This window comes from Ursus maritimus, unplaced genomic scaffold, assembly GCF_017311325.1.
Source record: "Ursus maritimus isolate PB19 unplaced genomic scaffold, ASM1731132v1 scaffold_2, whole genome shotgun sequence".
NCBI classification, from domain to species: Eukaryota; Metazoa; Chordata; class Mammalia; order Carnivora; family Ursidae; genus Ursus; species Ursus maritimus.
The window spans coordinates 26935014-26961572 of NW_024424452.1; the positions used below are offsets into that span (position 1 = coordinate 26935014).

At 45.7% G+C, this 26559-nt stretch overlaps 1 protein-coding gene across 3 annotated transcripts in view; it reads right to left on the bottom strand.

Annotated features, from left to right (window-relative positions):
* The window catches only part of NDE1 (nudE neurodevelopment protein 1), a 48447-nt gene that overhangs the window by 19447 nt on the left and 2441 nt on the right, over positions 1-26559 (bottom strand). For all 3 annotated transcript variants that reach the window (XM_040635287.1, XM_040635285.1, XM_040635286.1), the window contains exons 2-6: positions 19593-19718; positions 18441-18594; positions 12073-12221; positions 1765-1901; positions 222-401 (exon numbers count right to left, since the gene is read on the bottom strand). In XM_040635287.1, the coding sequence (XP_040491221.1) occupies positions 222-401; positions 1765-1901; positions 12073-12221; positions 18441-18594; positions 19593-19675 (703 nt within the window). In that variant the 5' untranslated portion in view covers positions 19676-19718. The remainder of the gene's footprint in view (positions 1-221; positions 402-1764; positions 1902-12072; positions 12222-18440; positions 18595-19592; positions 19719-26559) is intronic.

A 26559-nucleotide genomic window follows, 5' to 3' on the forward strand; every position in this document is an offset into this window, starting at 1 on the left:
CCCCCCCCCCCCGCATACCGCAGACTCCACCATTCCCTATTGCCTTACAACCAAGCTCTTCTTGCTTATCTCAAAGCTCTGCTCCCCCTACCACACCCCCGCCGTGGGCATCCCAGTTCGCTCCTCACAGTATAGCCTGGCCCAGTCTCTCTCATCCAGGACCCTACTCCTGGGAGAGCTCTGTGGAGCAAAGAAAATCCTCTCGACGGCTATTCCCTTACCACGTCTGAACGTCCCTGGTGTGTTTAAGTTAGCGCTGGGTCCCCGATGAGCTATGGGTGTGGATGGCACGGACCCAGTGGCCTGCACTCCTGTGTCTGTCCTTTCGGCCTCCACCGAGCTGGGCATGGGGGTCCTGGGCTTCTCCTGCTTCTGCTGCACAGCCAACTCCTGCCGCAAATCTGAGCCAGGACAAGGGTTCAGATTAGGTCCCTGCTTCGAGTGAGGGGGGAAGGGGAGGGTCAACAGTAGACGCTGGTCAGGGAAAAGAAGTACCAGAACAAAAAACAGGTGGAAATCCTTGATGAAGTGAAACCTGTAGGACCTGGCCTAGCAGGCTTGTAAAACCACATGATTTTTTAGTAAAAACAAAAAGTTTAAAATTTTTTTTAAAATGGCACTGATAGATACACTAATGCTTTTCTTACTTCAAAACAATTGCAGTGTAATGGGGTATATAGAATAGTAAGTGAAAATATGCTTTCCCAACCCATCCCCAAATGCCCTTCCTCACTCATAATCACTATAATATGGGGGAGATATTTCCAATCCTTTTTTTCTGTATTTTCAGACAAAGACTTTATATGTATCTCTATTAAGCGTATGATAGGAATAATCCCTATTAAGTATAAATAGAAATATATCTACTGACCGTGACAGTATGTCTTAATCTTTCTACTTATATCTGTATCTTAACAATTGTTTAATATTCCAAAAAATAAATCTATGTAATTTATTTAACCACTTCACTACTGATGGACATTTATAGAACTGCCTTTCAAACTTAAAGAGTTTTTTCTTAGGGGCGCCTGGGTTGCTCAGTTGGTTAAGTATCTGCCTTTGGCTCAGGTCATGATCCCAGGGTCCTGGGATCGAGCCCCACACTAAGCTCCCTGCTCAGCAGGGAGTCTGCTTCTCCCTCTGCCTCTGCTCCCCTCCCCGCTCGTGCTCTAATAAATAAATAAAATCTTCAAAAAAATAAAAATAAAAGGATACATGCACCCAATGTATATTAAAAAAAGTTTTTTCTTTTTAATCCTCCTACTGGCTATATGTTAGAAACTAAATTAATGTTGTGAACAATTAATTGGGATGTTAAAAAAAAAAACTCTTCTGCACGCAGATCTATCTCTGGAACTGGAACTTCCATGGAGCAAATGCTGCTGGGAAGTCAGAGCTCGAAGCCACATGCATCGGCGGCCAGCAAGCCACAAAAACAATGGGCTAGCTAGCAATTCCATTAACAAGAATTTTCTCCCCACAAAACTCTTATACGCCTACCGATCAAAAAGCCAGGGGTGGGTTTAAATATCCATAAGGGGTCTTTAGAGGGTGGGACATCTGACAATTCTTAGCACGGGGTGGGGACCAAGGCTGAAGCCAGCCCAGTGTGGTTCTATACCCTCTGACCAGACTGTGTGCTGAGCAGGGCATGGATTTCCAGCAAAGGTAACGCTGGGCGACACTACAGGACAAGCTGTTCTCAGGCAGGGAGAGGAGAAAACGCTGGTGAGGGCGCACAGAACAAAGCCAAGGCCTCCTGACCTCTGGCTTCATCCTTCAGCCGCTGAACAGATTCTAGGAGATTCTCCTTCTCATCCAGTTCGCTCTCCAGGAAGGCATTTCTTTCAATGGCTTGATTCAACCGCTGCTCAAAATCTTCCAGAGACATAATTGTGGCCCTGGTAAGAGAAAAACAAAGCTGTCCAAGAGAGCCAACGGCAGCGTCCGTTTGGTGCCTACGAACCTGGGAGACAAGAAAGGCCAGGGGGGGGGGGGGGGGGGGCGTGAGTCCCAGTATGGGCACTTCCGAGACACCACAGACCTGAACAAGTGTCTTAACCTTCTGGGACCCAGGCTCTTCGCCTGCAGAATGGAAATCGTCTTACCACTTGAGGTACACAAAGCTATCCTGGGCATTAAATGAGAGATGTTCCTGTAACACTAAGCAACGAGCCTGCGCCTTATTAGGATAACACAGAGGGCCCAGCTAATGCCCAAAGCAGCAAATCTTCTTTTGGAGACTCACAATGCAAATCGGTATTCAGAATACCTTACTAAAATCCATATACAACTTAATGTACATTTAAACAGGGAGAAGAGACCGTCTTTAATAGGTCTTTCTATTTAATAGACTTTCACAGATCTTTCAGTTCCCTTAAACAATTCAAAATGCTCAACTGCCCTCCTAAAAACCACTTCTTGTGACCAGTGTAGACATTTCACTGGAACATCATTAAAGGCACTGAGAAGGGCTGTAATAAAGAAATGTGTCTAACTCTGAGGCATGGAGCAGGTAGCTTGGCCAGTTTCCTCACATGCAAAGCAGGGGTAGTAACAGCACCTCCACATAGAGGGGGTGTCGAGGGGCAAGTACAGTCATACACGAAGCCTCCAACAGATGTTTTGCACACGAGTACTCAGAAATTCCAGCAATTTTCATTACTAACCCCGTGTTTGTCTTTGGAAGACCTTTAACATTCTGCTAATCGTTATCTCATGGTAGTTAGAAGTGTATGTTTGGAGTAGAACCCAGGAGCTACCACCTGGCTCTTCGACATAAGACTAGCTAAGCGTTCTTGGGCAGCTTAACCTCTCGGGGTGCTGGTCCTCCAATTGCAAAGTGAGGATCAATTCATTCTGAATTATATTCGCACCCTCCCTCAAATGGTCTTCAGAGAAAAATAAAGTTACCAAAAGTGCTTAAATAAAAACAACAAAGGAATAACATTTAGGAGTACCATCACCCTAAAGGCTTGACATGTCAAACAACAAATAAAGAAAATGCGTAGGAATTCATGTAACAACAAACATGTAGGATTTTACCGCAGGGCACGGAAGGGCTGTTGAAATGCAGACATATGGTGTCTGTGAAGAGGAAGACTCCACATCACAAAGAAATTCATTCCCCCTAAGTTACCTGATAGTTTAACAACGTCCTAGTAAAAACATTAATAGGTTCTTGTTGGGGACAGTGGCACGGGGGTCTGATTTAAAAGAGTATGTGATAATAAAATAAGAATGGCCGAAAGAACCCTGAAAGAGAGAGAAGGAGCTCTCCCAGGTATAAAGAACGCACTATTACAAAGCCTCAACGGTGAACCACTGTGTGGGACGGCGTTAAACAGTTATAAGGACAGACCAGGGAGACCCAGAGATCAAGAAACAGATCCAAATACACAGAAGAACTTAATCTATGATAAAAGTGACATTGCAAATCATTGATGAAAACATGGCTGATTCAGCGGGCCTGGGTGGCTCAGTCGGTTAAGCATCTGCCTTTCGCTCAGGTCATGGTCCCAGGGTCCTGGGATGGAGTCCCGCATCAGGCTCCCTGCTCAGTGGGGAGTCTTCTCCCTCTACCCCTCCCCTCTACTCATGCTTTCTCTCTCTCAAGTAAATAAAATCAGAAAGAAAGAAAGAAAGAAAGAAAGAAAGAAAGAAAGAAAGAAAGAAAGAAAGGAGAGAAAGAAAGAAGAAAGGAAAGAAAGAGAAAAAAGGAAGGAAGGAAAGAAAAGAAAAGAAAAGAAAGAAAAGAGAAAAGAAAAGAAAAGAAAAGAAAAGAAAAGAAAAGAAAAGAAAAGAAAAGAAAAGACAGTTGCTTCAATTCTGGGTTTGGAGTCTACTAAGTAGCCCCCACAAAAAATTAATGTTGGCTCCATACCTCACACTACACCCCCCAAGATCAACTGAATCAAAAGTTTCAATAACTCAGTATTTGGCTAAAATCTATTACTGGCTTCTGGAATGCCAGAGAAATACAGCAACTTGAGAAGCATTTTTTTTTTTTTTAAGATTTTATTTTTATTTTTTCGAACAGAGAGAGACAGCCAGCGAGAGAGGGAACACAAGCAGGCGGAGTGGGAGAGGAAGAAGCAGGCTCATAGTGGAGGAGCCTGATGTGGGGCTCGATCCCGGAACGCCAGGATCACGCCCTGAGCCGAAGGCAGACGCTTAACGACTGCGCCACCCACGCGCCCCTTGAGCAGCATTTCTGAACCCGTGTGGCTCGATGAGGACACGGCTATATATAATCAGCACTGGTAACACCAGCAGAGCTTGGTGCTTGGAGGTATTGTCACTGTGTGAATACCTGCTTCCAGAAACAGGCAAGCATCCTGTGGCCGTGACCGTAGTGAAAATGGCTTCCTGTGCTCCATAAGTTAAAATTCTGTCAACGGATGTATTAAAAACATATCTATCACGTAAGAGTAAAATGCTGTGTACGCAATACACAATGTGCAATCTGATCTCCCGTAACGTTACTAAGAACTGAAAAAGAGCTAAGTAGGAAAATAGATTTTCAGTCAAGATACATATTAAGAAATACATTCGGTAGATAACTAAGAACACTTTTTTCTTTTTTTTAAAGATTTTATTTATTGACAGAGAGACAGCCAGCGAGAGAGGGAACACAAGCAGGGGGAGTGGGAGAGGAAGAAGCAGGCTTCCCACTGAGCAGGGAGCCCGATGCAGGGCTCGATCCCAGGACTCTGGGATCATGACCTGAGCCGAAGACAGACGCCTAATGACTGAGCCACCCAGGCGCTCCTAAAAACATTCTTTTTGAGTCAATAAATGCTTTAAAAATCTATGTATCCCCTCAAACGCATCAGAATGGCCACTGCCGAAACAACAGGAAACAAGTGTCAGTGGGGATGTGGAAATGCTGGAGCCTCTGTTCACTGCCTGGGAGAATATAAAATGGTGGGTCATTACGGAAAACAGTATGGAGGCACCTGAAAAAATTAAACACGGAGGGGCGCCTGGGTGGCTCACTCAGCTGGGTGACTGACTCTTGGTTTTGGCTCATGTCATGATCTCAGGGTCATGAGACGGAGCCCCGTGTCGGGCTCTGTGCTTAGAGTGGAATCTGCTCAGGACTCTCTCTCCGTCTCCCTCTGCCCCTCATGCCCGCTCTCTCTTGCAAATAAATAAATCAATCTTAAAAACAAACAAAGAAACAAAAAAACCCATGGAATTACCATATGATCCAGCGATCACACTGCTGGGCATATATTTTAAAGTGAAAGCAGGATCTCAAAGAGGTATTTGTACACCTGTGTTCACAGCAGCATCATTCACGACAGTCAAGAGGCAGAAGCAAGCCCAATGTCCACGGACACATAAATGGATAAAGAGAATGTGGTATATACAGCTGACCCTTGAGCAATGCGGGGGCTACGGCTGCCGACCCCTCATGTAGTCAAAAACCTGCGTAGAACTTTTGACTCCCCTAAATTACTAATAGCCTACTATTGACCAAAAGCCTTATCAACAACATGAACAGTCTATTAACACGTATTTTGCATGCTACGTATTACACACTATACGATGAAGTAAGCTAAAGAAAATGCTATTACGGGGCGCCTGGGTGGCTCAGTTGTTAAGCGTCATCTTTCAGCTCAGGGCGTGATCCCAGGGTCCTGGGATCAAGCCCCACATCAGGCTCCCTGCTCCGCTGGGAGCCTGCTTCTTCCTCTCCCACTCCCCCTGCTTGTGTTCCCTCTCTCACTGGCTGTCTCTCTCTCTGTCATATAAATAAATAAAATCTTTTAAAAAAAGAAAGGAAAGAAAATGCTATTAAGGAAATTTTAAGGGGCGCCTGGGTGGCTCAGTCATTAAGCATCTGCCTTCAGCTCAGGCCATGATCCCGGGGTCCTGGGATCAAGCCCCGCATTGGGCTCCCTGCTCAGCAGAGCGCCTGTTTCTCCCTCTCCCTGCTCTGCCTACTTGCACTCTCTCTCTGCCAAATAAATAAATAAAATCTTAAAAAAAAAAAACATTGTAAGAGAAAATACATTTATAGTACTACACTGCATTTATTGAAAAAAAAAAAATTCCCTGAGTGGTGCCGTGCAGTTCAAACCTGTGTTGAGTCAACTGTACATACACTGGAATATTATGCAGCCTAAAAAAAAAAAAATCCTGTCGCATGCTACAGCATGGATGAATCTTAAGGACACTATGCTAAGAAAATAAGCCAGTCACAAGAGGACAAATAGTGGATGATTCCATTCCAACAGAGGATGCAAAGTAGTGAAAATCAGAGAAAGCAAAAAGTGTTTATTGGGTGCAAGTTTTAATTCAAGCAGAGGAGAGCCTGCTTCTCCTCTGCTGCTCCCCCTGCTTGTGCTCCCCTCTCCCTCTCTGACAAATAAATAAAATCTTTAAAAAAATGGTTAAGACGGTATTTGATGTGTTTTTATCACAAGAAATTTTTTTATTTAAAGATTTTATTTATTTGATGTGAGAGAGAGAGAGAGAGTGCACATGCAGAGGGAGAGGCAGAGGGAGAGGGAGAAGCAGGCTTCCAGCTGAGCAGGGAGCCCGATGCAGGGCTCAATCCTAGGACCCTGGGATCATGATGTGAGCTGAAGGCAGACCCTTAACCGACTGAGCCAGCCGGGTGCCCCAGGAGGGTTTTTTTTTAATGTCTATGTAACAGTACCACATAGAAGAGTAACATTAGATTAAATCATTTTTAATCTTTGTACAACTTTTCCATACCTTAGCATTCATGTGTTAATAAAAAATAATAATAATAATAATCTTTAAGGAATGTATTTAATTCTTAGTTACTTCCAATTAGGCCCTGAGTCTTTCAGGGTTACCCCCTTCCTAAAAGTAAGCCATTTCGTTTTACAGAAGTACAACAGAAGGACTTTAAAAAGCAAATAGCTGGGGCGCCTGGGTGGCACAGCGGTTAAGCGTCTGCCTTCGGCTCAGGGCGTGATCCCAGCGTTCTGGGATCGAGCCCCACATCAGGCTCCTCTGCTATGAGCCTGCTTCTTCCTCTCCCACTCCCCCTGCTTGTGTTCCCTCTCTCGCTGGCTGTCTCTATCTCTGTCGAATAAATAAATAAAATCTTTTAAAAAAAATTTTATAAAAAGCAAATAGCTGGTAGGGCTGAGAAATTACTGTTCTTGAAGTAGACGGTCAAATTTTACAAATATAACTATTAAAATTTTACAATAAAATTTTGTTTTTAATTTTTTTAAAACATAAAACTTCAGTATGCCAGAACTTTATGCATTCTCTAATGATGATTGGGGCCTCGCCTCTACCTCATCTAATTTTAACATCAAACAATTCAGCATTTGGCCAAAATGTGAATCCAATGTGCCTTTAATCCTAAAAAATATAAAAAATGTAAGAAAGAGAAGAAAAAGAAAGCGCAGACTAACGCTTTATAAACCTTGGACTGCAGAATGACCTTCCGACTGTGACTGATACGTCCGACTACAGAGAAATCAAGTAACGTTTGACAGTAACGTTTACGACAAAGCGGGAAGACAAATCTAAACTCCAAATATTTTCAATCCATAGCACAGATATATAACAATCTCCTAGAAATGAAAACAAACACCAATTTGAAAAAAGGCAAAGCTAACACAGTTCACAGAAAAAGCAATAAAACTGTTCTTAAATTAGGAAAAGGGATCAACGTCACTCATAACCGAGAAACGTACCCATCGGTCACTTACTAGACTGACAGAAATCGAGGTTTGAAAACCACTGTTAGTGAAGCTATCTGGAAAAGAGGGATTTACGTGCACGGGTGCTGGGAATGTAATAAGGTGATGCAACCATACAGGGAACGAATGGGCAGTAACTATCAAAACCACATACGCATGTATCCCTTGATACACGACCCAGCAATCGCACTTGTGGGAATTTATCCTACAGATAAACACCCGTGCAAGCAGTGTTTATGATTCATTACAGCAACGCCTATCACTGCACCAGAATGCAAACGTAGCAGATAGCCACCCACAGGGGACCGGACAAATAAATTATTATGTACTGTACAACACCAGCCACACAATAGAATATTATGCACTTGGGGGAAAAAGGAACAAAGAACGCTCTGTGTCCTGAAAGGTCTCCAAGACCTACTGTTATGTGAGAGAAGATGTACAACAGTGGGTATAGAACGCTCTTTGGGGGGGGGGGATAAGCTGAATTTCCATTTTTATTGGCTTGAATTTGCATTAAAAAACTCTACTCTTTGTATATTATTTGGGAACCAGTGAATGTACCGTGTCTTCACCATAGACTGCATTATTGGTCCTAATTCTTCACCCTCCCTACGTCCGCATCCTTGCCATGGCCTCATTGCGGGTGGAATGTACTGTCCCACCTCTTGACCTGGACCACGGGACTTGCTTTGATCAATGAAATATGGGTGAAAACAATGGCATGCCAGGGGCTTGCGGGCATACTGCGAAGTCATGGTAATCGAGTCATTATCGTATTGGTATAGCAATTCACAAATTGTACACTGGACCAAAACAGAGAATCCAGAATGAGATCCCAGGATATGTCAGAGATTAATATATGACAGAGATGGGTTATATTCAGTGCAAAAAATGAGTACTTAATAAATAGTACTGGTACAAATGGCTATTTACATACTGAAAATAAAATTGGGAAAAAAATAAAAAAAATTTTTGAAATTAAAAAAGGAAGAACGGAAGAAAGAAAATTGGGCCTGTGTCTTGTACTAGATAAAAAAATTCCAGGCAGATTATAAGTATAAAACAAATAAGTCTTACAAATAAAATTAATAGAAGACATGCACAAAGGATCAAGGAGATTTCTCTAGAGCAGTCTGGAAACCTAGAAACTTAAAAAGGAGACATAAATTGGATGACCTAAAGATGAAAATTATTTGTATGGAAAATGATACCAAAGACAAAGGCAAAAGACTGGATTATTCTATGAAAAGTATGTTCCACGCAGGACAAAAGATTAACGGCAAAAATATACAAAGAGTTCTGACAAACTGATGAGAAAAGAGATCCCAGTTCTGATCAGGAGAAGGGGGCTTGTATCAGACCCAAGCTCCCATACACGACAACTATAAACTCTGGGTCCAACAGCCACGGTCGGAAGACACGGGCAAGAATGGGAGCCAACACTTGGAAGAAAGAAACAGCAGGGGGTGAATGTTGCGTCTCTGTTAGTGTTTTGCCTACAGCTCCAGTGACAGAACTCCACGGCTACAGGGGAGCGCCAAATTCTCATGGAAACTCCTCCCACATCTCTGGCTAACCTCTGGACCGTGTGCACGCTCAGCAGACTTGGAGCAGCCTGGTTAAGGCTCGAAGAATCAAACAGATTTCAGCTACTGCCCATTACGCGGGAACAGTCTGGCGTGTTAGTTCGGCCTGGTTAACAGACCCCCCCCGCCCCCCAAAAAATAAAAAACATAATCCATAGTTTCTGCAACACATCATTCATAACGTCCAGAACTCAAGATTACTCAACAGGACACATGAAGAGCACAAAAAATATGACTCAAACTCAGGAGAAAAGGCCATCGCTGGAAATAGCCCTAAGATAACGTAGGTGTTAGAATTAGCAGAAAAGGACTTGAAAATAGCTACTGCCGGGGCGCCTGGGTGGCACAGCGGTTAAGCGTCTGCCTTTGGCTCAGGGCGTGATCCCGGCGTTCTGGGATCGAGCCCCACATCAGGCTCTTCCACTATGAGCCTGCTTCTTCCTCTCCCACTCCCCCTGCTTGTGTTCCCTCTCTCGCTGGCTGTCTCTATCTCTGTCGAATAAATAAATAAAATCTTTAAAAAAAAAAAAAAAAAAAGAAAATAGCTACTGTGGCTATGTTCAAGGATACAAAGAGAGGGGCGCCTGGGTGGCTCAGTCTGCTAAGCGCCTAATTCTTGATCTTGGTTCAGGTTGTGAGATCAAGCCCCATGTCGGGCTCCACACTCAGCGGAGAGTCTGCTCGGAATTCTCTCTCTCCCTCTGCTCATGTGTTCTGTCTCTGTCTCTGTCTCTCTCTCTGTCAGATAAATCAATTTTTTTTTTAAAAAAGGAAATTTAGAAAAAGGAGAGGGGGGCACCTGGGTGTCGGTTAAGCGTCTGCTTTCGCCCCAGGTCATGGTCTCAGGGTCCTGGGATTGGACCCCACATTGGGCTCTCTGCTCAGCGGGGAGTCTGCTTCTCCCTCTCCCTCTGCCTGCTGCTTTCCCCTGCCTGTGCTCTCTCCCCCTGTGTCAAACAAATAAATAAAATCTTAAAAAAAAAAAAAAAAAAAAAAAAGGAAATTCTAGGACTGAAAATACGATCTCTAAAGACACTATTGGAATTGGCTTATCAGCAGACTGGAGAGACATCAGTGAACTTGAGACCAGATCAACAGAAATTATCCAATTTGAAGAACCAAAAGAAAAAAAGATAAGGAGGAGAAAAAAAAAAAAAAAGGAATAGAGCCTGTGTGACAAGATCAAAACAACTTATGTGTGTGCAGTTGGTGTCTCAGAAGGACAGGAGAGAGAAAACGGCACAGCATAAATCTTTGAGAAATAATGACCGAAGTTAAATTTGGCAAAATGAGAAATTTACAGATTAAAAAAGCCCAGCAAAACCCTATCAAGATAAACACATATAGGGGCGCCTGGCTGGGTCAGGCAGTGGAGCAGCTGACTCTCGATCTCAGAATCGTGAGTTCGAGCCCCACGCTGGGTGTGGAGATTATTTAAGGAAATTTAAAAATCAATTCTGGTTAAATCCAACAATTTTTTTTTAAGTTAAGTATATATAAAATCTAGGCACATCATAGACGGTTGCCAACAAAATATTAAGAGAAAAATCTGAGAGCAGCCAGAAAAAAACCGCATTACATACTGGGCTGTAACCATTCAAATGACCATTAACTTCTCACCTGAACCAAGGAAACCAGAAGACAGTGGAACAAACCACTGAAAACAAAAACGAAAACAAAAAACAACCACTGTCAACCCAGAATCCTACCTCCAGTGGACCTATCTTTCAAGCATGAAGGCAAACAAACGAAAGACACTTTTAAATAAATTAGAACAAGGAGACTTCACTGTGAACAGACCTGTGCTACGAGAAACCCTACGGGAAGTTCTTCAAGCTGAAGGGAGATGGTACAGAGGGAAAACCAGGTCCTCGGGAAGGCATGAACCAGAAATGGTACATACGTGGGTGAATATAAAAGCCTATCTCTTTACTCTCTTAATTTCTTTAAAATATACTTCAAAGCAAAAATTATAGCAACGTATCGTGGAATCCACAGCATTTGTAGACATAACAGTATTACGAATCTAGCATGAAGTTCGAGGATAAAAATGAAACTGCGAGATTGCAAGGTTGCTGCGCTTTAAATGAAGGGGTACAACGAAGTGTATGTTGTGACCCTAAAGCAACCACTAACAAATAACGAGCGGATGGGGCACCTGGGTGGCTCAGTCAGTTGAGCGTCTGACTCTTGATCCCAGCTCAGGTCTGGGTCTCAGGGTTGTGAGTTCAAGCCCCGCACTGGGCTCCACACTGGGTGTGGAGCCTAAGTAAACTAATAATAATAATAAAATAATAATAAACAACAACAACAATGCAGGGGACGAGGAGGTCAACAGGAAGGTTCCATATCTTAACAAGAGCATGGGTCCTGTGAACATATACGCAATTTGCCCAAACTGATGGAACTGTATGTTCAAACCTGTGCATGCCACTATATGCGATTTATAGCTAATTTTTAAAGTGTTTTCATTAAAGAAAACAGGGGGCCTGGCACCAAGTAGTTACTCAATAAACGTGAGTCACGACTGTTAGCATTCTGCTAAACAACAGAACGTCAGTTTAAGAAACCCCGTTCTCTGCACATGCTCACCTTAGGGGGGTATTTAGCACGTGCTCGTCCTTCTGCCTGCGAGGTCCTCACCGCACACCCCTCCCCTGCATGACACCCGGGCATCCCCTGGTCTTAGCCCAAATGCCGCTTCCACTGCGAAGTCCTGCCTGACATTTGCCTGCCAATGGCCAAACGAATGCGTTCCGAAACCTGTTCTCTCCTTCCCAACGTACCGTTTTGCTCTTTCCAAGTCATCGTTTGCTTGCTCCAGCTCTCGGATGTATTTCTGCAGTTGATCCTTAATTGCTTTGGTCTGGGCGAGGTCATCCTCCAAGGCCGAGATCTGCCGGTAGCCTTCCGAGTGCTGCGTTTCAAACTTCTCCTGGAGGACAAAATCAACACTGAGTGCGCGATTGAAGGCTTCTGATAAGCTGTGTTTATCTCCCTTTCCTGTCATCTCAAAACACCGAGGGATTAATCCTGGAACATACGCTCTCGTGCTGGAGTGGACACTGTTGTTTTCAGCTCGTGAGCGTCCGATTCTCCTTGTGTGCACGCCTCGGCAGCACCCTGATTTCTTTAGGGGATTTAGCTCTCCCTTATCGTAGGATCTTTATGGGACCGGTCTTCACATCACACTCACTAAGGAGGCTCCAGACCTTCTCGCAGCCTCCCACCGCAGCCAGGCCACAAGCCTAACCTCAGCCAGGAGAACCTTTTCTCCACAGACATGTTGAAGCAAGTGAGGGCAGATGGTGAGAATGGGGGGCCACCATACAAAGATGTTCTAACTGCTTCCCACTTCCTGGCCCACGAGCACCTTGCAGCCCGCCCCCTCCGAACTTAGTCCCTGCCGCCTCTGGGAGTCAAGAAGCTCCCAACAATCTTCAAAGCCATTATTTTGCTCAAGGTGTCCACAGCCATGAAAGCCACAGAAACCTCTCCAAGCCTCATCCACAAGGGCAATACAAATCCACTTCCCGTGACATCCCTGGATTGCCTATCAGGAATCACAGTAACTCTGGTTGCTTGTGCCTCACCGTAAGAGCAGGAGACCATGGACTTAGTCTGACAGCTGTCCTACCTTTGTGATCCACGACATGCCCCCTGCAGCGTGGGGGAGCTAGAAGGGGCTTTTGGACCTTTGGGGGAAGGAGGGAAGGAAGGAAACAAACCAACAAAACACAACCTGTTACTAGTTATCAAGAGAGCTTAGCGTGATCCGACTAGTGCTTTCCAAGCAAGGAACAGTCAAATGACTTCACGATCTGTCGCTGCCCAATCGCAGCAGCTAACAGTCACCGCATGCTTACCCTGGGCCGGCTTCTGGGCTCAGGACAGTACTTACGCTGGCTCATTTAATGCTACGTCAGAGATGGGAACTGAGGCTACTTCATTAGTCCGAAGCCAACTGGTAGCAAATGACTGAGCCAAGATCCAATCTGGGCCCCTGGGGCTTGTGCTCATTAAACAACTATGCTAAACTGCCCTCAAACACTTCCTTCCAGGCCACATAGGTATTGACTGCACGTGCACACACATGTGCTCACACACACATGCACGCACAGACACACACACACATACGTTCTGCTCTGGCTACTCTTTCAAATCACCTTCCTTCACCAAACACCCCTACTGCTTTCCCTTCGTCTACACACAAAACACGTCCCACAGGAAAGCCCAAAATCTAATTAGAGAGTTTGAGGGGCGCCTGGCTCTGTTGGTAGAACATGCGACTCTTTATCTCAGGGTTGGGAGTTCAAGCCCCACACTGGGTGTGGAGATTACTTAAAAAATAAAATCTTTACGTAGTGAAGAGAAGGGCCATATGCACCCCAATGTTCATAGCAGCAATGTCCACAACAGCTAAATTGTGGAAGGAGCCGAGATGCCCTTCAACAGATGACTGGATTAAGAAGTCGTGGTCCATATATACAATGGAATATTACTCCGCTATCAGAAAGAACGATTTCTCAACATTTGCTGCAACATGGACGGCACTGGAGGAGATAATGCTAAGTGAAATAAGTCAAGCAGAGAAAGACAACTATCATATGATTTCTCTCATCTATGGAACATAAGAACTAGGATGATTGGTAGGGGAAGAAAGGGATAAAGAAAGGGGGGGTAATCAGAAGGGGGAATGAAACATGAGAGACTATGGACTATGAGAAACAAACTGAGGACTTCAGAGGGGAGGGGGGTGGGGGAATGGGATAGACCGGTGAGGGGTAGTAAGGAGGGCACGTATTGCATGGTGCACTGGGTGTTATACACAACTAATGAATCATCGAGCCTTACATCGGAAACCGGGGATGTACTGTATGGTGACTAACATAATATAATAAAAACTCATTAAAAAAAAATAAATAAATAAAAATAAATTGATGGCTAAGAGGTAAAAGAAAAAAAAATAAAATAAAAAATAAAATAAAATAAAATCTTTAAAAATACAAAACGAAACAGGGTGCCTGGGTGGCTCCATGGGTTAAGCGTCTGCCTTCAGCTCAGGTCATGATCCCAGGATCCTGGGATCAAGTCTCGCATTGGGCTCCCTGTTCAGCGGAGAGCCTACGCCTCCCTCTCCCTGCCACTCTGCCTACTTGCACCATCTGTCAAATAAATAAATAAAATCTTATAAAAAAAAAAAAGAAAAAAGAAGCTTGAAAAACAGACACACTCTTCTTCTTTCCTCAACTGAGTAAACAAAGGCGTTGCTAGAAAACAGTCGGGATGCACGGGGAGAATGATATCATAATGATGCCTGGGCCAGAGAGGCGTGGTGAGGGCACCGTGAGAAGAACTCCCACAGAACAAGCTGATCATTTACAGGGTGGGGACGGGGAGGACATTCCGCATCCTCACGATGCTCTGTCCCCTCTGATACTGTTTCCTGGCCATGAGCAGAGGAAGCGACTCCCCTCATGCAAGGAGGGGCCGACCACGCATGGGCAGATTCCCAGGGCTGGCTCTGCCGGCCTCACACCCTTTATCTGCATGCATCTCCAAACGAAACAGGAGTGCGGAGGGTCCTACGTCATTAACCTCAATTGAAATGCAGGTTCCAAGATGATGCAGTTAGCGGGCTTCCCCACCAGCATAAAGATTCAAATGCTGTCCTTTGAACTTGTGGACATGAAAAGCCGTTGCTAAAGGTCGTGCTTTCATTTGAGGCTAATTAGAATAAGCTGTCAGCTGATGGAGGCATCAACAGCCGCTCTGTTTGATCCCTTACAGGCCTTTTTATTCAGCTTGCGATGAATAAGCCAGTTGTCAAGAAGTCTGACTCAGTTGAATACATGTCTCCGAGGTGACTGACAGATAACTTGCCGGTGGCAGTTTATTTACTTATTTTTAAAGTAACCTGTACCCCAATGTGGGGCTCGAACTCACGACCCCGAGACCCTGAGCTGCACGCTCCAACAACAGAGCCAGCCAGGCGCCCCGGTGGCAGTTCTGTTTCCCCTGGCATTTCTATTTCTTCTCCCGCTCTAAGCTCTGTACCTCAGGCATCTGTCAGGTGTTTGTCATGAAAAGGTCTTTTGCAGGTTCAAGGGCTCAGTCTTGAAAAAGTTAATTACTTCATAATTGTTCACTAGGAGTCTGCCTCCGTGGAGGGCCCGGTCCCTCCCCCAACTACGGTTCATACAGCCGCTCCTCCTTCCACACAGCTTCCTGTCCCTGAGTCCCCTCCAAGTTAGCACCAGGACTCCTCAGTGCCTGTGGCAGGGGTCGGGCTGTCCACAAAATGAGTGGCGTGGGCCAGGTGTAGGGATAAAGCAAAGGACACTTATCCCTCAGTGTCAGGGATGGAGGTGGGGGACAGCAGTGGGGATCAGGACGGGCTAGTGAATGCTTGCTTGGTCTTGGCAACCGCTACCTGGCTTTTCGCTGGTGTGGAAGAATGCAGCAGGCCTGGCATGCTGATTCTCAAAGGAAGTCAGGAATCCAGATTTTTATATGAAGCCTAATAACTCTGAATATTGATATTAAATACTTAAACACTGGGGGTGCCTGGGTGGCTCGGCTGCCTAAGCATCCAACTCTTGATTTTGGCTCAGGTCATGATCTCAGGGTTCTGTGGTGGGATGGAGTTCACTTGAGATGCTCTCTCCCTCTCCCTCTGCCCCTCCCCCTGCCCACACGTGAACTCTATCTAAACAAATAAAATCTTAAAACACTAAAGATATCTATTTTACTATCAAAAGGATGAACTGTAAACAAATCCTCAGCTCTAGTTAATAAGAGCATGCTGAAGTATTTACAGGGAAGCGTATAGATGTCTGCAAGTTACTTTGAAATGCATCAGAAAACTAGACTGATAGATGGATAGATTAGATAGGTAATAAAAATCCAGTGTGGCAAATGTTATTGGTAGAGCCTAGGTGATGGATATACAGGTGGTCATCGGAAAATTCAACCTTGCTGTGTGCTTGAAAACCGTCATGATAAAAAGTTGCATAAAAACCACGGAAGGCTGGGGCGCCTGGGTGGCTCAGTCGTTAAGCGTCTGCCTTCAGCTCAGGGTGTGATCCCGGAGTCCTGGGATCGAGCCCCACGTCAGGCTCCTCCGCTGGGAGCCTGCTTCTTCCTCTCCCACTCCCCCTGCTTATGTTCCCTCTCTCGGTGGCTGTCCCTATCTCTGTCAAATAAATAAATAAAATCTTTAAAAAAAAAAACCAAACCACGGAAGGCTAAGCAAAAAACATCAGTGGGCCAGACTGATCTCTAGATGGCCAGTGTGGGTTCTGTGGTCTACGACACGAAAAGCTTACACTCCACTGCTCAGCTTCTGAGGTCTTCGGGATTTTCCTCTGCCCCTCCCCATCCCTCAATCCCCAATCCATTTGTGGGTCCCACTTTTTCCCATGCACTACTAAAGCCAGGATTCTCAGGTCTGCTTGACATCTATTGTTGTCTATGTCTATCCCAAATTAACTCTGCACTAACCCCTACGCCCCAACCTGCTAGCAACACGTGCATAAGCACACACACTCCTCTCACCTTCAAACACCAGCTCCAATCCCGCCCAGCTCGCCCGTGAAGCTATCTCTAGCTCATGCAGACCCTTCTCTCAGAAGGATCTCTCGACCAGTACCATGTACCGGAGCAGCTTTTCCTTAAGTGTTTTTGGGGTTAGGTTTGTCTTCCTCACGAAACTTCCAGAACGCTAGGAACACATCTTCTAGTATCCACCACACCTGGCCCTTGGTTCATTCCCCCCCCCCCCCCCCCCGCCCAGCAGCTCATCAAAATTTACACGGGGAGCTTTATTTTTAGAAAACGAAGGGGCACCTGGGTAGATCAGTCAATTAAGCAGCCGACTCTTGATTTCGGTTCAGGTCATGATCTTGGGCTCCGTGCTCAGCAGAGTCTGATTCAGGATTCTCTCTCTCTGCCCCTCCCCCTGCTGCTCTCTCTCTCCCCCTAATAAAGGAGTAAATCTTTAAAAAAAGAAAGAAAAAACATGCAGACATGCCTGGGCTTCCCCCCCCCCCCATGCTTACTCAGATAAGGAATCTCAGGGCCAGGGTGGGTTCAGGCCCGAGGGTCAGGAAGCTAGCCGGGTGATCCTGCCTGGCCGTGAGGGCTGACAGCCGCGGTCTGCAGGGCACGGTGTGACTGTTTATCTGCTAAGCCCTACAGAATGTCTAAAAGGCAGTCTTTACCCTTTGGACCAGTGGTGCTCCTGACACTTGGCAATGTTGGCAAGTATTTTGGGTTCTCAAAAATCTGGGGGGAGAGGGTAGCCCCTGGCAGTGGGTGGAGACCAGCAATGCGGTTCAACATCCTACCATGAAAACCTCAGCTCCCACTGCAGAAAAGCTACCGAACCTCAAAGGTCCACAGTGTCGAGGTTGAGGAACCTGCTCTAGACTGGCACTGTCCAGAACTTTCTGTAACGAGGGAAGTATTTTCCACCTCTCTGTCCAATAATGATACTCAACAGAAACGTAGGGCTGTTGAACAGTGGAAATGTAGCTAGCAGAAGTGAGGAACTACATTAAAAAAATTTTTTTTTTATTTATTCATTTGGGACAGAGAGAGCATAAGCAGGGGGAGCAGCAGTGGGAGAGGGAAAAGCAGGCTCCCTGTGGAGCCAGGAGCCTGATGTGGGACTCGATCCCAGGACCCTGGCATTATGACCTGAGCCAAAGGCAGACACTTAACCGACTGAGCCACCCAGGCGCCCCGATGAATTAATTACATTTTTATTTATTTTAATGAACTTAACTGTCAGTTGCCCTAAGTGGCTGGGGGTTCCCACACTGGGCAGCATAACCCTGGACTGTGTATAATCTAACGATCAGCAAACCCAGGGACACCCCATACTCCAAAAATGTCTACCTTTCACATGCCTGGTGGGGATGTGGTAGACAGCCAAGAATGACTGTGGGGACACAGGTGTGACTCGCTTCTCACAGAGCTCCTCCCAATGGGGGAAAAAAGATTTCCACCAGCATTTCCACCCAGCAGTCCTGGAGGGGGCGGGGAGTGTGCCCAGGGCTGCCCGGGGGCCCCTTGCACGGCCCGACTCGCTTTCCCAGGCACACACGCCACGCCGGAAGCCTGTCTGGACCTGCTGTCTATGTCCTCTCACCTTGATGGTTTCCAGCTCCATGCGAAGGCGGTTATTTTCCGACAGGAGGTCCCTGTTCCTGGTTTCGATCTGTTGCAGCTGTGTCTCCAATTCAGCTTCGTATTCGCGGCTTCCCTCCTGGAATTCTCGGAGCTCCTCTTGCGTATTCTCTGCCCTACAGAGGTCCCAGACGCACTGGCAATCATTTACTGAGCACCTACCCGTGCTGTTCAGTGCGATGCATAGATTAGCTTGTGTTTCAACCACCTTTCGAGGCAGAAACTGGCCTTACCCTCATTTTACAGGTAAGGCTGAGAGAAGATGTGACGTGTCTCAAGGTCTCGTGAGTCAGAAGCAGAGCTCGGACCTGCACCTAGGTCTGCCTGACTCCGAAGCCATTTCTTTACCAATTCACTCTCCGCTCATTCATTCAACATATTTTGTTTGTGAACTCAACGTGGAGTAAATATATCGGGATTGCATACCCTCCGTGGATTGACTTGTGAGCAGGAACTGGACCTAATATGAATGTTTGCTTATTGCATCACTATAATGTGCCCCTGGCCAACCCCAGACACCCAACTCCAGCTCTTCAACCCTTACAAGTCAGGCAACTTTTTTTTTTTTAAATACTAAACCTGAGCTATCTTTAAGTCAAATTAAGAGTAAGGAAATTAGAGGGACTGGAATAAGACCTCCACATGGAGAGTATTAGAGTCCTTGAGAAATAAAAAGAAACAATGCTGAACACACACACATACTACTCCCAGTTATGGGCACTGAATCGCTGGTTTCACATTTAAAATCTGCAACAACCCATACTGTCAGGCACGGGGACTGACCAGATAACGCATCTGGAACTGATAAGACCCTGCCAGAAAACAGAATGGGAAGGAGCACAGCAGTGTGCTTAGGACCAGAGGCTTTGGCACTCACACTCTCCCCCAGCTGCTTACCAGCTGGTGTGACCTCGGTGGGCCAGTTACTTGCCCTCCCAGAGGCTCAGTTCCTCATTTTTAAACGGGGTAATAACGGTTTCCTCATGAGGCAGTTTTGAGATTTAATGGACAGAATGTGTGTCAAGTCCTTCGTAGTGCTTGTCACCTAAGAGGCCCCCAAAGAAATGGTGGCCGCCATGGGAAGAAAAAGCAGGGTGGACTTCGGGAGACTGACCTCTGCTTGTAGGTCATAGCCAGATCTTTCCAGTAGTTAGCTTCTTCCTCCTCAGAGCCGAAAGTCTTTCCTGAGTCCTCCATGGTGAAAACAGAGCAAGAGGTCACTCTTCCTGTGGCATGGTGTCTAGGAGGGAAAGCTTTAATATTATTACCCATGTCTGGTTAAACAGCTCATCTTAAATTGGGGGGGGGGATCTCCTGAATTTTATGTTGGATTAAATGATAAACCATTGCCAAAAACTGAAACCAAATCCAGACAAAATACAGCCCATCCACGTGTTACCTTTCATGAAAGATAAAACTACCAAGATTTTATTCATTTGGGGAAGGGGGGCAAGGAAAAAAAAAAAAAAAAGAGGGGACATCTCCTGGGGTTCTGGTTTAGACAACCGGTGCTACCATCATCCCCATCACCAGAGATGAACAACAGGAGAAGGAAAGTCTTTGGGGTGAGAGGATAATAAGCCCAGTTTGGGATATTTCTAGTTTGACACACCAGTGACACTTCCAGAAGCAAGAGGAGATCCGAAACTCAGGAGTGAACTCTGGGCTGATACAAATATAAGAGTCCTGAGCCTGTAACTACTTCTTCCCTCTTTCTTGTGACGGAACTGCTGGAGAATCTAGTGAGGACTATTTATGGGAACTCTGAGGAATGCCAGTGTTTGGTAGGCAAAGAAAGAAACTGTCATCTAAGGAGACAGGGGACAAATGAAGAGACAAGAACCAGACAGTGAGCTGTCCTGAGAGTAGATAGATGGTGCCAAGGGGAAAAGGAGGAGCGGTCCACAGTATCCATGATACAACAGAGAAACTAAGATAAGGACTGGAAAATACCCAGGAGACTTAGCCAAATGTCGGTCTCTGGTGATGTGAGCAAGAATAGTTTCAACACAGTGGAGGGGGAGGAGGAATAAATTGGGTGGAGGAGTTACGAGGAGGTGAAGAAGAGGAAGTAGAGGGAATTTTGGAGAGCTGGGTGTGAGAAGCAGAAAAACGGGACAGTAGCTAGAGAGCACGGGGTGGGAATGGGACCTTGGCTCTGAGGACTTGGAGAGATCCAGAGCAGAGGCTGGGGAACGGATCTCTAAGAACGGCGGGCGGTGTACAGACTCCCCTCTGATAGAGCTTACCGGGTAACAGCTTATTCTCTGAATTTAAGTCTCTGAGCTTGTCAAAAGTTCATCAGGAACCCAAATGAGATGTCTCCAAGGTCCCTTCCTTCCCTCAAGGGAGATCACAATCTGATGTCCTTAGGGACAAAAGAATGAACGCGACCCCTCACTTTGCAAGGCATAACAAGTTGTATTTTTGTCTTGTTTGGAAGAGAGAGAGAGCGCTTGGGGGAGGGGCATGAAGAGAGAGAATCTTAAGCAGGCTCCAGGTCAGAGCGCAGACCCGACGGCAGGGCTCGATCTTCCAACTCTGAGGATCACAACCTGAGCTGAAACCAAGAGTCGGATGCTTAACTGACTTGTACCGCCCAGGCGCCCCATGACAAGCTATATTTTTTACTACAAATATGAATCATTCGGCTAAATGTTAGTATTGACATGGACACAATCACCAACTTCTCAATCCCTGGTAAAAAAAAAACAAAACAACAACAAAACACACACAAACAATTGTATTTATATTTGAGCACAGCCCTTATTGAGAACTAGATTTGTTAGTACCTGTACTCACATCTTCTCTCCTTCCTCATTTCTCTCCCTTCCCTAATTCAGAGACAACATGCCATGGGCCCCACCCCTCCCCTTCCGGGGGAACAGCTTCTCTGAAAGCTGGATGGAAGCACAGAAGCTGGAAAGAGTAGAAAGCTGCTCATTCGTTGATCTTTTTCCATTCCAGCACTTCATCTTCCATCTTTCTGTAACACCACTCCAATCTTGGGGAAACCAACCCTACATTCATTCCATGGGATTCTGATGTACTTGACATCACCATCTAGCAGGAGGCACAAGATAGGAGGGATTACCTCCAGCATCAGTAACTGGCTCAGAGGTGGACCAAACCCAGGCTGAGCCAACGACACGGGTGGGCCTAACCCAAGCTGAGCCAATAACAGGATGGATCTAACCCCAAACTAGGCCAATGATTGGTTCATGGGTGGCCCTAACCCAAGCTGAGCAAACCAGTGTGTAGGCCTAGGGCTTTTGCAGAGCCATCGAGAAAGACACTCTGGAAGTATTAACTAACCTTATTGTGGAAATGGTTTCACAATATATACGTTTATCAAACCACCAGGTTATATACCTTAAGCTTACACAATGTTCTATGTCAATTCTATCTCTATAAAGCTAAGAGTAAAAAACAAAGACAGAAACTCTTCCCACTCGGGTAAGATGGCAGGAAGTAAGCCCGGAGCTGCCACCGATCATCCTTCCACCACAAGGGAGGAGTCTGCCACAGAATGAAGCCAAAACAGAGGAAAGCAGGGCCAAGAGGTGGAGACACTGCGTCCTGATGATATCATTTGAACACCTGGATCCAGTCACGCCTGCATTAAGGTTATGAGAGAGAACCAACTCCCTTTCTTGATCACACCAGTTAGTGTTGGATGGCTGCCACAGAGGGTCCTAATTAAGGTAAGTAGTGAAAGATGTTGTTTGCTGAAAGTAAAAAGAACAGAGCACCTAGGGTGTAAATAACAGTAATCAACATGGCAATGGATAAGGGTAAACTTAGGTCTGGATACTCCCTGCTCAAGCCTTAAGCTCTAATGAGCCCAGAACTCATCTAGTATGAAGTCACCAAACCAGCCCCTATAGAGTCAAGAGCCCGTGCAACTGAGTACCGTGTGGCCATTATCTTACCGAGGACAGTCTCAACTGCATGGTACGCGAGCCCATGTAGTAGGACGAAAAAGTGAGGAACTGGGAACAATGGATGTAGACCGCCTTTTCCTACTGTTTGGGAAAATATCATATCCAATATTCAGTGTAATTAGTTCCTGCCTACTTCTCTAAACATTCCCCAACCCTACCCGCCCCCATTAGCTTATGTTCAAGCCACATTGCCTTCTTTCCGTTCCCTGAGCACACTAAGCTTGCTCCCACCTCAGGGCCTTTGCACTTGCTGTTCTCTACCTGGAATGCTTCTCCCTCAGATCTCTGCCCAGGTATTCTTCTTGTCATTCAGACCTCAGCTGAAATATCTTCCCCAGAGAGACCTTATTTGAATATCCCACCAAATATCCCCTCTAGCCCTTCACTATTATATTACACTCGGCTTTATTTCATCATTTTGAGTTTGTTTTTATCTTCCCCCACTGGAATGTCACCTGTTGAGCACAGGGGCCTTCTCCATCTTGCTTTTTTAATGCAATGCCTAGAACAGTGCCTGGCATATAATAGGCGCTCCAAAAATGCTTGTGGAATGAATGAGCAAAGGGGAAGAAAGAAATGGACCACTAGCAGGAAGGGAATGTGAGGTTAAGGAAAGGCAAGAAGCCAGAAACCTCTGAAGACTAGTTTATAGTTGACATCTGTAAATCCTTAAGAGGCTTGTCAGGATGGGGAAAACCCCACTCTCCCTCAGCACCTGAGTGGCATCTCATTAGTGGGAAGTGGCAGGAGCAGAGGGCATCGTGTTGGAAACCACCCCCTCCCCAGGTGTACATGCTAAGGGGCATCTGATAGTGTTCTTAGGGTTTAATAACGTTCATCCTGCACTCTCATGACAGAGGAGTTTTAGGAAAAAACCTTCCTAAATAAAACACTTACGGCCAGTGACGACTAAAACTTAATCCTCAGGAAAGAAATGAATTTGAGATGTTTTAAGGACTTCCATTGGTCGAGAGGCTCTAATTACAACTGTGCTGATGGGAAAGCTCTGGTTTTGGACTGGGAGTAGGGGTAGCGAGGTGGTGGAAAAAAGCTGAGCAGAGACCTGAGCTCCTGTCGTAGCCTGTACCATCTGTAGCGCCTTCAGCTAAAGGGCAAAAACCACAGGCTTGGCATTTCACCCCCCCCCCCCCCCCGCATTTTAAAAACAATCCTTAGGGAAGAGGAAAAATATATCAGAGACTAAAAAGTAACAGCTGAACTTCACTTTGTTCCGAAACAACAATCTTTAAAATGTACGATTTTTCCTTTGCCATTTGAAAATGTCTCACAGTTCCAAGGTGCGTTATTCTTTGCCACAGAGAGCAGGTAAGAGGACGTGGAAAGACTCCCTCTCCCTACTGAATTGAACAACCGCGTGCTGGGTGTTAATAACTTATCTTCAACTTTATCCCCTTTAAGCCATTCAACTATAAGAATAAGTGAGACATCACTTGGGTTCTTAGAAGCTGGAGCAGAAACCCTGCCCACCTCGGCCATTTTCAGAGGTCCAAGTGGACAGCAGAGGCAAACCAGACCCAAAGTGCAAGTTGGGGGGGTGACTGGAGGGTCTTTGAATTCAAATTCATGGTCTCCATGGGGTTGCAAAAAGACTGTTCACTTGCTTCATCTGGCCCACACACAGTCTTTTTAAAGGCACGGTGGCAGGCCCAGGTTAATGCTAGGTCTCGGTACATACAACTCTGCACCATCTTAAAAATCGGCGTTGCATGCATTTCTTTCTTTTATGCTACAAGTGTTACAGGCATTCTGCCTCCGAGCTTGTGCTCTCAATACACCATCATAACATCGTGCCCCAGGAGCTCTGTGGACAAACCTAATGGGCACCTCAAAAGTATACGCTACAGCATGCAAGGAAGAACAAGCTGGAAGCAAGAAGTTCAACAAGTATGTATTGTTTTGCATAACTTAGATCTCCCAACCAACCTTTGATTTCAAAACCCTAGAGAAAACAAAGCACTCTCCTTTGGCTTTCTTCCGAGCAAAGAAAGCCAGCACAGCTGGTCAGGAGCAGTATACATGTATAAACTATCGAGAATTAACTCACCACCCTTCTCCACGCCAACCTCAATCCTTCCCAATCAAAACAAAGGGAAGAGCTGAAGGGAAAGGGAGGGGACAGAAAGACATGGCCAAATGTCTGCATGTACTTCAACAGCTTCTAGGTTATGACGCAGGCTCTGCATTTTGCAGAAGTGGCATCACTGGGGCAAAACCAGTCAAGAGTCAGCAAGTCTGACTTCTGTCTCTGTGCTTTCAAAGTCTATAATGATCTTCCTATGAAAATACTTAGGCATGCAAGGACATAGACTCAAGGGTGTATGCCATCATTCACTGACGTGGAAAACTGGAAAAACTTAACTGTCAACAGAGGACTGATTTGGAAAACTACACAGTTGTTAAGAAGTATATGAACTAATATGGAAGAAAGTTCATGATAGGTTAAGAAAGGGTGCCACTTCTGTTTATAAAGGTATTCCTCGGGTGCCTGGGTGGCTCAGTTGGTTAAGCGTCTGCCTTGGGCTCAGGTCATGATCCCAGGATCCTGGGATCGAGTCCCCCATCAGGCTCCTTGCTCTTCGGGGAATCTGGTTCTCCCTCTGTCCCCCCACCCTTGTTCTCTCAATCTCTCTCAAATAAATAAAATCTTTAAAAATAAATAAAAATAAAGGTAGCTAGCTCTCTGCATACATGAATTGAAAAGGGTCTGGAAGAATGTACCAGATGGGGGTAAAGTAGGCCCTGAGATAAGAACCTGTACTGGACACACTATACATGGATTTTTACAGAAAGCATGTGCTGCCTTTGAAATTTTAAAAAGCTTAAACTCAGGTCAAAATATAGAATGAAAAAAAAATGGAACAGCTATTGTTCCAGAACAATTCTATTGTACTGAATCAAGATGCCAGGGGAAGGGGCGCCTGGGTGGCTCAGTTGGTTGGGCGTCTGCCTTTGGCTTAGGTCATGATCCCAGGGTCCTCAGATTGAGCCCCGAATTGGGCTCCCTGATCCACGAGTGGCTGCTTTTCCCTCTCCCTCTGCATCTGCCTGCCTCCCCCCTTGCTTGTGCTCTCTCTGTCAAATAAATAAATAAAAACTTAAAAAAAAAAAACAAAACGAAAAGATGCCAGGGAAAGATTTTTTCCTTCTGTGATTTCCCTCTCCTCCATCCCTTCTCGAACATTTCCAAACACCTACTAAGTGCTAAAGCACTGCTGGGAGAGGCAGACAGAAAGCACCTACATCATTACTAGGTGCAGAAACAGTCCTAGCGGCTGACACAAACTTTCTGTATGCAGGCCCACTCATGTTAGGAGATTATCTGGTAAGGAAAGGGAGTGTAATCTCTCTGGGCTCACATGTTCTAAGGCAAAAGAACACACTTTGGAAACAAAAATAACATCCTAACAGAATAAGCCAAGTTAAACTATTATCTGAAATGAGAGGATAAAATATGCCAATCAGACGCCCCTGAGACTTCAAGAATCTAATCCTACGCAAAAGACACAATAAGAGGACAGATTAAAGTTTCAAACCTGGTTAAATACCAGTGTGGTGGTGGGGTCAGATAAGTGGCTCTGGGAGTCAGTCACTGGGATTCAATTGCTCTTCAAAGCACCCTACCCGTGTCCTAAAATGCTGTCCTATCCAAGCATACCGAAACAAAACCAGCATAGAAAATGACAAATCTCTGCCCAGTGCACCTTGTAAAGGCCGTTTCTTCAGAAAGGAAGTTAAAAGAGACCTCGAGGCTAAAAGTAGAAAGAGGCACAACCTGGTACAAACCCTGGACAAAGAAATCAGGGAAGCTCAGACCCTCAGGAGGCAGAGAACCTGAGATGACTGGAGAAGATAAGGTAGCTTCCCAAAAAGCTGTGTCAAGGTGATGGAGGGATTTCCCACGACCTCGGGGAGGCAGGTAAGCCCCACCACTGCATTCAAACTGTAGAATAAGCGTTTTCATCCTTTATCCAATCCTTCCCCAAAGTGCTGTCAGGGGAAATCTGAACCTTCCTGCTGCAGACATCTGAGAAAAGCAGAGGGAAAGACTGTTCCAAACACGCTCCCGAAGGCAGGGAGATGCCAACTGGGGGTGGCGCGCGGGGGGGGGGGGGGGGG